The 11680-nt window shown below is 40.5% G+C and overlaps 1 protein-coding gene across 4 annotated transcripts in view; it reads left to right on the forward strand.

The window, feature by feature from the left end:
- The window catches only part of SEMA4D (semaphorin 4D), a 106400-nt gene that overhangs the window by 88126 nt on the left and 6594 nt on the right, over positions 1-11680 (forward strand). The window contains exons 17-19 of one of the 4 annotated variants that reach the window (XR_013179778.1): positions 5878-5899; positions 8113-8322; positions 11077-11174. Coding sequence is in view for 3 of the 4 variants with exons in the window: in XM_077171190.1 (XP_077027305.1) it covers positions 8113-8322; positions 11077-11174 (308 nt within the window). In the remaining variant the exon portion in view is untranslated. Of the gene's footprint in view, positions 1-5877; positions 5900-6119; positions 8323-11076; positions 11175-11680 lie in introns of those variants that run through there. The other 3 variants (XM_077171190.1, XM_077171192.1, XM_077171193.1) reach the window with 3 other exon arrangements.

Raw genomic sequence — 11680 nt, forward strand, 5'->3', positions numbered from 1 at the left:
GTAATTTATTCTTGGGAGAGGTTTTTTTGCATCATTTGCATGATTGCATCAGCCATGGTGCCCTGGGGTGGTCTGGTCTGGTGTAGAGCTCAGTGAGGAGAGGCATGGAGGTGTGCAGCAGCCAGAGCAGAATGAGCCTGCCTAGGAGTGTTCTTTGTGCTGCACAAAGTGTCTGTCCGGAGTGGCAAATGACAGCATTTAAATTACAGCATATCACTATCTTACAATTGACTTTACTTGGGTTGTTACTTCTCTGTTCTTACAAGAACACCAATATCAAATAGCAATTTTTCATACACTTGTATTTTATAACCAGTTGAAGTTGGTAAGTGGCTCTTAATTACAGCTTTGGAGAGATGCAATGTTAGTTTTTGAAATGTGAGAATGGTTTAATTGATAGCCTTGACAGGAAAAGCTCTGAATCTTCCAGGACAAATCAATCCACTGCACAAATATTTCAACACTTTAGAAAATTTTCAAATTTTTATGCAGTACATTTTGAGATTTGAGCAGTGATGCTTTCCTGAAGCAATACCATGACTTTAATCTGTATGCTTAATAAATGGCTGGTTTATCTTCCTGTGGGTAAGTTGGCACCTTGTTAAACAATTTCATATCCCACTTTATTAATTGTCATCTCAACAGACCTTTTATCACGTGCTATTTGACTTAATTTCGCTGTATTTGGCTAGTTATTTCATAGCCGTTAATTTGTAATTTTGTGGTTTTGTACCTCTTTTTTTCAATTATTTCTGCACTGATTATACATTGCTTAACAACACTGTGGCACTATCAAACCTTTCCTGTGTGCAGATCTCTGGCATGCCACATGTTAATTTTTATTTAGGATGCATTTGGAAAACCAATTGAAAAATTAAGATTGTTCCTTTAATATATGAGAGAAAAGGACTTGGAAGTTTTATAAAATTGGGTAAATATTGCAGATCCATTTAGCATAAAACTCACAGACATTAAACATACCTTTGGTACTTTAGATTGTTATTAGGAGTGTAATTTTCTTACTACAATGCCGGCATTTATTTTTTCAGACATGGGGCCTGCTGAGACCCTCCTAGCCAAGTCTGCATGCAAAACCAACAGCATTAAACACCTTTATAAGTGCTGCAGTTACCTGAGCTCTGATGTGAACTTTATAGTGATTTCTGTAATAAAATTGAAAATTAATTTTTACTAGTGATGTGGATGATTCATTCCTAAATTCTGGTACCAGCATCAGATTTTGAAACATTTTTGTAAAAATTTCCTTTGCTGTGCAGTTTAATGTAGAAAGACTGTGGTCACAGTATGAAATATCTGGAAAGGTGTGAATACCTTTTTGGTTTGGTTATTTTTTTTTTCTTTTTGATTGTTGCTTTTGGGATTATTTTTTGTTGTTGTTTGGTTGGTTGTTTTGTTTTGTTTTAACTTTATATTAGTTTTCCAGTAAAGACTAGAATAAGTTCACTGTGAAAATAATTTAAGCATAAGGCAAATTAAAAAGTATCAGGCATCAAATTAAAAAAGGGGAGAGCAAGAAAAAAAAAGAAAAACCACAAAAAAAAAAAAAAAGAACCAAAAGCGTCTTGTTATTTTTTTCCTCAGAAGATTTCATTCATTTATTGTTTTCCTGCATTTCACAGTGTGCAGCTGATTGCACTTGTACAGGTTTTTCCTGCAGAATGGGTAACAAGGTGCAGTTGGGAAACATCTTGTGTGGCTTTTCATAGTTTATAAATGATCAAAACATGAAGAAAGACCCTAAAGTACCTTGGGAGATTCAGTCCCCTTGGGACTAGCAGCTGCAGCCCTTAGTGGTTCCTGCTGTTGCAATGTGTGTGGAGCACTTGGGGCTGCACGCCTGCTGCAGCGTGTCCTGTGCACACCAGCTGGTGTTTTGTACGCTCACCACTCACTCTTGCAGGCTGCATCTTGTGTCAGCGCAGGGCTTAGGGGAAACAAAGCCCTTGCATGGTTTTCAGAGCTTTCCACTGGTAAAAAACCCAGTTTTTCCCCAGTTTTTACCCTCACACAGTTTGAATAAGCCACCCTTTTGAGAGAGCAGCTTGTCAAGAATTCTGTTGAGGCCAAGGCAAAGAGCTGGCGCCCCCCGTGCAGGAGTACCTCTGTGAAGCAGCACCTTTGCTGTTCAGTTGTGTAGTTCAGCTTTCCAGCTTGCTTGGGGATTGGGTGCTGCATGGGCTGTCAGCAGAGATGAACTGCCTGGGTCACAAAATGGCAGTATTCTCCATTTGAATTTAATGTACACAATTCTGGGAGACCGCGAGGGAGTAGAATCTGCACCAGTTTTGTAGTGTGACTAGGTATGTATAAGAGGAGAAGCTTGCTTCACACTGGGGGCTTTGAGACCCAAATGCCTTTTGGGATGTCTTCTGTCAGGAGGGAGAGGGATTCACTTAGGTGTGTATTTTCTTCTCTGTACCATTTGTTTGCAGAAGTTTACCTGACCTCCCAGTTTAGCCTTTCTTTTTTTGCAGTTCAGCATAAATATTTCAGCTTTTTCTCCCTGCTAATGTGAAACTCTTGATTCAGTAATGTCTGAGCTTGAAGCAGTACCCTGGTAATAACTGCTACGCCCTGGCCGTGATTGAGCAGCTGTATTTCCCAGCCCTGCCTAGTGAGATGTGATGGGTTTGAATTTGGACCATAACCACAATTTTATGCTGTTTTCCTCAGAATATCTTGTTACCCCCTGCCAGCCAGGATTGCAGCCTGGCTACCACATACACTTGTTTTTCTTCCTCATGAGATCTTACAGCCTGTAGACTTGTAATTAATAATCCATTGGTGTGATAAACTGAGTACTAATTTAGACCAAAGCTGTCATCTTTTTTAAACTATTTCAGCAGAAACTGCTACCAGAACTGTCTCAGCATATTGTGTGCATTGTCCCCAGAGTGGAGATGAAAATCTCATTTCCATCTCTTCAGTTATCTTCCTGCTAGATTTACCTGTCAGACAAAGTAAAAGCAGTAGTTTGTGTTCTCTGGAAAACAGAAGTGATTTTTGGAGAGCATGTTACTCCCTAAAATATGTTCTCCAATTTTCTTCACCTTATTTTAAAACTTAACGTAGTGGCCTTGTTAACTGATAGGATGGCAAAAAATAATTAGGCAAACACAAAGTGCCAGGGGAAGTTTAGGCTGGACATTAGGAAAAAGTTCTTCACAGAAAGGGTTATTGGGCATTGGAATAGGCTGCCCAGGGAGGTGGTAGATACATCATCATCCTTGGAAGTGTTTAAGGAAAGACTGGATGTGGCACTTAGTGCTGTGCTCTAGTTGATAAGGGGGTGTTAGGTTATAGGTTGGACTTCAGGATTTCTAAGGGCTCTCCCAGCCTAGTTAATTCTGTGATACTGTGAAAGCAGAACCTTTTTTTGTTTGTTTGTTTTTTGTGACAGTCCCTGGTTCTAGCTTACTAGTGCTTAATCAGATTTTTTTTTTTACAATTATCCAGGTTCCAATTGCAAAACCTTTATATGGACGCTCTTAGTGAGCATCCAGATAAATGCATGAACAGTTACAAATTGCATTTTTTCTCTAATGGGGCAGTCAGCTGTGTTCCCAGCCTGCTTTTAAATTCCACTCTGAGAAGATGGATGCCGTGTCCTGCTTGCACCTATTCTAGGGTCACTAGTGACTGGTTGCTACTTCCAGTTCTGACGTGGTTCATGTTCCATAGGAAGCACTTCCTGCTTTTCATCTGCCATAATAAGGCTGCATCAGCTTGTGGTGTTGATGTTACACAAAGGGATGGGTAATGAAGCACCAGGTGTCTGAAGAACCTCATGCATTCTTCAGTATGAAATAGTTGGTACTGGAAGTAATATTTTTTGGCATTTCAGAGAGGTCTGTTTTCTTGGCTTCTTATTGACTTTTTTTCCATTGCTGTCAAGCTTGTCTTCTAGAATGAATTGCCCTAATTTAACAATCAAACACCAACCAATGAAATTACAAAAAAAATTGTAATGAATGAATTACAATTCATTAATGTAATTGAAAGTACAATTGAAAGTACAAAAATGAATGAAAGTACAAAAAAAATGCACCCCTTTTTATAGGGGGTACAGGCTATGTAACTTGCACTCTATTTTCAGAAAACTGCTAAGATGCTTGTATCAATTTAAAGATTTTTTTCTGCCCACTTTTCCAATCAGCTTCTCTCTGATGGCTTCATTTCATACTGATTTATTATTTCGGTGTCTTATCAGCAGCAATGATTCAGACTCCTACAACTCAAGAAACTGTGACCAGCCCTAAGTCTTTCATTCACATACTGAGTAGTGCTGGTGGTAATGTTTCATATTAATGATTCACTAACCTCTTCCTGGGCTAACTTTGATGTCTATTTAAAAGAAAACCTTCCTGCATCCAGATTTTAGTGCCCTTCTAAAACTTAATCCCTGCTCCAGATGAGAGCTTCCTGTATGATCTTGGTTTTCAGAAATCTGGGATATTTGCTTCAGTAGAATTCAGCAAAGCCGCAAGCTTGATAACAAGCATTAAATCCAGATGCCATTCTTAATCTGATGCACGTGGTGAGCATTGAAAGAGGTTTTGATGTGTATTGGGTTATACAAAGGAGGTTTTTTGTAAACCTGAATTTCCCATCCCTGTGGATAGCCTCTGGTAGCAGTTCTTTGTCTAGATTATAGGAATTTGTGTAAAAGACTTTTTGTTACCCTGGTAGAATTTCTCTCTGGGATACCTGTCAGTTATCTTCACTGGATTTCAATTTGCTGTCAACTTGCAGAAATTATTAGCTGGAGTGTAGATTTTCTGATGGCTCCTGCTTATGTACTAACTCTCCTGTCTTGGAAGTGTTTTCATGAATATAGGGAAGTCTTGTTCAAATGCTACCCTTCTAGCTTCAAATGCTACCCTTCAGAAATGAGGGAGACCTTGTGCTGAGCCACCAGCAGCTTCACTGGGCTGCTTTTGAAATGTCTCCACACTCTCTGCACATGGCAGCACTTGGCACAAGGAGCCAGCTTTGCCAGTGCTCACTCTTGCTCCCCCTGCCTTATGTCACTGAGCTCTGCTTAATCCATAATCTGCTTCTTTTAAATTAGTGTTTCCAAGCTGTCTTGAAAACCATATGTCTATTAGGATGTGATGTGTATATGGCAAGTGCTTAATTTGGTCCAGCTTAGCAGGGCGCATCCCCGTGCTGCTCTGAATCTGTAGCTGTATACTTTAGTTCTTTCAGTCTGATTTTATTTACTTAATTCTTTTAACCTTAGGTCACATTTACACCAATGACCCAGTGAATGCAATCAGACTGTGGGTAGAAGATTACAAGCAGTTGCAGTGGTTTGAGTTTCTGTGCTAACAATGGTGGTTGAATTTTTTGTCTCATGGAAAATATTGAGAAAAAGTCATCTGGGTATTAAATATGTGGTTTTTGTAACCCAGAGAACCCATTGTGCTGGCAGAAACTACAAGGGCCATTACTACTCTGGCCATTACTACCTGGGCATTATCATTTCATTCAAACTACTGAAAACAGAGAAAATTAAATCTGAGTGGTAAAGAAGCAAACACTTCCACAGACACTGGAAATTTTGAAGGCCTTATGCAAGGAAAAGGGTAGTTCAGATAATGCCGCAAAGTTTCTTGTATTTTTGTTTGATAACTGTTAATTCCCCTTCTAAAATCATCAAGGTGGTGAAGTTGATTTTATTTAATCATATGTAACTAGTGTAGTTTATTGAAGCAATGTTTTTGAAGTTAACTGTTTGAAATGTATTTCATGGCTGCTTAGACATAGTTACTTATGTACCTATCCTGGTGTGCTGTTTAATTCTCTGCTTGAATATTATGTTTTAATAAAATGACTTTCTTAAAATCTTTCAAGCATTCCTAACATGGATGGCAAAGTAAGTAGATCAGGTCAGAAACTTGTATTTTAAAGGTTGCACTAGACATGTAAAAACATTTGTATTATAATGACAGTAAAAAAAAAGCAGAGTATATGTTTTTATTGTTTTCCTTTAGCTTCAAAAATTATTTCCCTAACCATTACATCGGAGTCTGAATTTCTCACCATAGAGTTGTAGAAAATTTGCATTTAACAAATGTGATTCAAAATTTTTGCAGATGAAACTGTGTCAGAGTGTATTTTTTTGTATTGATCCATCCTGAAAATGAAATCAAAGTAGAGAAGGTAATTGCCTGAAAGTTGGAAAAAAGCTGCACTGAAACAGGATCAGGAAAACCCTGAGTACTGCTTGCATCTAAATTTTGCTGTCAACCAGTGTAAGTGGGGATGAGTGTGTATCTCTGGGGATTTCCAGTGCTTCTGACTGCACAGAAAAACAATGGAAGGGTAAAATTGCCTAGCTGCAGTTCATAAGGGGCTAATCTGAACCAACACAGCTTGCAAAATTCCATGTATAAGGAAATTGCTGCATTTTAATCTCTTGGTGAAATGTGGATGTAAGCTGAAATTTTGGCAATTTTCCAGCACAATTGGGATCTTCAGCACTAGAAAATAGAGCAGGTTCTCTGGTGTGAATAGTACATTTGAAGTAAGTTTAGGGAAGTGTCCTGCACTAAACATGCTGCTTCCTTGCATGGCTCTAAAATTGCACTTAGAGATTTTGATTTTTTTGCTGTGCTTGCACTTACCATTCCTCCCATTTGTCCAAATTCCCACTTCAGATTTAGGTTACTGAATAATTTGTCCCTGGTTCCAGACTTCCCATGAACTTAGTGGTATGTAACCTATGTGCTGTTAACTGTAGAATGAGTGCAAACATCCATAAAACACATTTGGAAAAAAAAAAAAGGGTATGTGCTAGACCAGCTGTTTTCAGTCCAGTGTGTGCTTGCCCTTTCTGCTTTGTTAGAGCTGCTGACAGCCCTTCAGACTGTGCCACTTCCCTCAGAGAAACTCTACAATGCTTTAACTAGATCATGTCCTCTTATCATTCACACTTACCCTTATTGCTAATTTATGTGTCCATATTTGTGGGAGATTTGGAAGAAAAACTTAAGAGTTAAGAATTTGCCATGATCTCCTTTTTACACGATGTAAAAATGTCTTCTGTCTACAAATACGTAATATGTACACAAATGTAAAAACTATTTGGGTTTTTTTTTTTCTGCATGATTATCAAAAACTTAATGACAGAATTGTATTTTTCTAGGGAAAAAATGCCACATCAACTTGCAATATGAAGTGCTCACAGTAAAAGCCATAGTAGGCTCTGTCAAGATATTTGCAGCCATAGTTAATTTTCTTTTTACCCCAAATTTCTCTTTACATCTTCTCTTGCTAAGGCTAGTCTGGATCCTAGGCCCAGAGGGAGAAATAGTCATGTTTTAAACATAAGAATTACCAAGTTCTTAGCTTGGCCCAGATGTCTGTATTTTAAATGGAAAGGTTCTGATGCTGCCAAGTGCACTTCAGCCAACCTTGCTAGCTAGTTTTCTGGGAACAGCTGTTCTGTCCTCCAGGCTACTGTCAATCTCTGATTTATTCAAATGTTGCCCTTGCAGGTTAAGACAAATAATAGTAACAAAGCTAAAAAATTAGATTGCTCTTTGTTGTTGATCCAAGGTTCTTTCAAGTTCTGTCTTGCTTAAGTGCCTGCTGTGACTACTGGTTCTGTGCTTTGTCCAATTCTTCCTCTTTCATGACTAGTTCCAGTATCTGTGACGCACTGAGTTCTTGAACTTTTCCCCTCCTGGCCTTTTTTTCAGATCCTGCGAGGCATGTCTCAGGTGGTTTCAGCTTTGAAGCAGGACCTAGGCTGGGCAGCAGTAGGCAGTGTGTCCTGGTAGGAGTCGGCACAGGCAGATGGTGCTGGTGTTCATCACTGGCTCTTATTGTGTGTGCTAAGTTCCCCGTTGTGAGATCCACACAGAATTCCTTAATACAAACCCACAACTTTTGGCTTGAACCTAAATTTCCCGTCCTAGCTCCTTTCAATCCCAGGTTTTTGGTACCCAGAATTTCAGCTGAAGAAACCTAAGAAACATTTCAATCAACCATTTATGTTTTTAAGCCTAATCTTGATGTGATGGGGTTTGTTTTCTTTTCAAAGACTCATCTATTTTCTTACAGAATAACCTGACATTTTCACAGGTCCGGATCACTCCTACTTTGTCTGGAGGAAGAATGGACAAAAGATGAAGGCATGCATCACGGAGCAATCTCACATGCTGCTTGATGGCAGAGTGCATGTTCTCAGCTGGGTGAAAGATTCAGTATCAGAAAACACAGAATACAGATGTTCGTTCATCTCAAAAGTTGGGAACACAACGTCAGAAGTGCTGATCACAGTGGAAGATAAAGGTAGGCTTGTTTCAAGAGCATGCCATGTTTGGCCCGACCCTGATATGAGTACTGCTCTGTGATATTAACCCAGAAAATGTGCATACCTGAAGATGGTAACTTTTGCCTTCTCTATTAGTATGCACTTCATTTATGGAAAGGATTTAGCAGCATAAAAACTCCTTCCTCTACACCCCCCCCCCTCAAAGGACTAATGTAAAATAGCAGTTATGATCTAGAAATTGAACCAAAACCTGATAAACTGATTCAAAAAACCTGAAAATCAAATTAGTATTGGAGAGCTACCAATAAGTACTCTGATAGAATTATACAGGCTAATGTAGAAAAATTCTTTAATTTATAAGGACTTAAGGAAGTCATATGGTAAAGATAAGCCCCCACTATGCTGGATTTTAAAAATTGCATAATCTGTAAACCACTTATGGTTTGGATTGGGGAAGGTCATTCTCTCTGCTCCATTTGGACACTAACTAGGCAGGAGGGCAGTTAGGTAACTTCAGCAGCTGCAGGGTTTTGTGGCATCAAGACTGCCTGCTGCAATTAGTGCTTGAGACCTTACACAGGTGTAGAGAAGGTCTGAATAGTCTTTAAAAAGACAGCAGGAGCAATGAATATGATACAGCAGGGATTTTCTTGGCAAGATGAAGGAAAAATTAAGAAGCTGGTTAATACCAAATGTGAGTCTGTCGAGAAAGGCTCAATGCTTCTTTTTTCAATGACAGAGAAAAGCCATGCAATCACTCTGGTTACTTTGAAGTCTGTCTCAGAAGCAGAATTAAGAGCATCTCAACCAAACCCCTGTAAATGTGTAACAGAGGGGCTCTCACTGTGCTCTAAAAACATACGACTGTTGCTACTGTCCCAAAAGATAAATAGAAAATATGTCACCATCAGTCTTACATTCTGCAAAAAAAGCTGGTAAATAGACCAAAATGCAGCCACATAGCCCTTTTAAAATTACCAGTGTAAGGAAGTATACGGAACTCTTGAGTGAAATGATGTGATGTCTACAGGCGGTCGAAGGATCAGACCCAGCCAGAGTGGGTTTAGGAGGGGCAGGTCGTGCCTGACTGACCAACCTGGTCTCCTTTTATGACCGGGTGACCTGCCTGGTGGATGCAGGAAAGGCTGTGGATGTTGTACCTGGACTTCAGCAAGGCCTTTGACACTGTCTCCCAGAGCACACTCCTGGGAAAGCTGGCAGCCCACGGCTTGGACAGGAGCACTCCTTGCTGGGTTAGGAAATGGCTGGATGGCCAGGCCCAGAGAGTTCTGGTGAATGGTGCTGCATCCAGCTGGGGCCAGTCACCAGGGGTGTCCCTCAGGGGTCTGTGCTGGGGCCAGTTCTGTTCAATATTTTTACTGATGACATGGATGAGGGTGTGAGTCTTTCATTAACAAACTTAGGATTATACCAAGTTAGGGGGGAGTGTTGATCAATACAATAGGAGGGCTCTGCAGAGGGGCATGGCCAGGCTGGATTGATGGGCCAAATCCAGCAATATGAGGCTCAACAAGACCAAGTTTTGGGCCTTGGACCAAGTTCAAGTGTTCTGGCCACATTTTGGACACAATAACCCTTTGTGTGCTACAGGCTAGGATCAGAGCCTGTCTGAGCAGTGCCCAGACAGAAAGGGACCTGGGAGAGCTGGTGATGGCAGGTGAACATGAGCCAGCTGTGCCCAGGTGGCCAAGAAGGCCAATGGCTCCTGGCCTGTATCAGCAGCAGTGTGGCCAGCAGGAGCAGGGCAGTGATGGTACCTGGTACTCAGCACTGGTGAGGCCTCACCTTGGGTTCGGTGTCTGGTTCTGGGCCCCTGAGTTTAGGAAGATGATGGAGAGTGAGGTTGAGATGCTTGGAATATGTCCAGAGAAGGGCAACAAGGTTGGTGAAGGGTCTGGAGCACAAGTCCTGTGGCTGAGGGTGCTGGGGCTGTTTAGCCTGGAAGAAAAGGAGGCTCAGAGGAGACCTCATCACTCAGAACCACCTGGAAGGAAGGTGTAGCCACGTGAGAGGTCAGTCTCTTCTCCCAGGTCAAGAGGATACAGGCTTAAGCTGTGCCAGAGGAGGTTTAGGTTGGACATTAGGAGGAATTTCTTCACAGAAAGACAATATAATTAAATTATATTGTCTTCACAGAAAGACAATATAATTAAACATAGGAGTAGGCTGCCCAGGAAAGTGGTGGAGTCACTGTCCCTGGAGGTGTTTAAGGGAAGACTGGATGTGGCGCTGGGTGCCATGGTCTGGTTGACAAGGATTTGATCACTGACAAGGATTTTACAAGGTTGGATCATTGGTTAGATTTGATTATCTCAGAGGTCTTTTCCTGATTGATTCTGAGGTCCTGTGAATACTGAAAAATGGGAAATACTAACTGGACATGTCCATCATGTTAACTGGTCCTCTCCAACATGTCACTCTTCTGCCCAGGCTTATGATCTGCCTGGAGCATTCCTGTGCTTGTTAGATGGGTTTGAACTCCTAATTTGTACATCCTACCTTCTAGATCTCGAATGACAGATAATGGCCCTAAACCCCTTTACTCTGGAGGCTATTAAGTTTGCTGCACAGTGTAAGAGACATAACATTTAAACAAAACTTACTGCCAAATAACATGAAAGGATGTAGAGCAAAATGAAGGATGGGGGTTCCTTCTAGCCCCATTCCTGCAGGACAGGCAGTCCTGGATCTGATCAGGTACTGACTTCTGCCATTATATGGTTATGCAATCATCCCATTTCCATTCTCAGATAGTACTGGTCAGGATGCATGGACCAAAGAATTTGATACCTGGAGAAGTGCCATCAGTGAACATGACAAGATGATGCAAAACTGGAGGAAAACATGGGTAAGACCTTTATAGACTGCCTCTTGCACTTCTTCAACTGCATGTACTTAATAACAAAATGATCAGTGTTCCAGTACACCACATCATTCCTGACCCACTCAGCAGTAAAGTCTATGTATGACATTTATTGCAGTTGTGTCAGCTTATTCCTTCAGTCCACTAGCCAAGTGCTCATCAGTCAGTAGTTCTGTTCCTGCCTAACACAGTAAGTCTGTGTGTAGTGAATGGAGTAGATATATTTCATCACATCTGTAGACTAACTGGATTGCAGAGACTACTGGACTTTATAATGGTACTGTCCATAAAAGCTACCTTTTTTATTTTTTATTTTTAAAAGAAGTCCATACCCATCTCTTAATATTTTTTTTCCAACAGCTAGAAGATCACTTTTGAAAACCTTAGATATTATGTGCTTGCTGCCTGTGGAACAGTTAGTATAGGCAACCTTAAGCCCCATTTTCATTTTTAGAGTGGTATTAACACATCATTCTAAAATTTTTCTTCAG

This window comes from Agelaius phoeniceus, chromosome Z (assembly GCF_051311805.1).
Source record: "Agelaius phoeniceus isolate bAgePho1 chromosome Z, bAgePho1.hap1, whole genome shotgun sequence".
In the NCBI taxonomy this organism is placed as follows: domain Eukaryota; kingdom Metazoa; phylum Chordata; class Aves; order Passeriformes; family Icteridae; genus Agelaius; species Agelaius phoeniceus.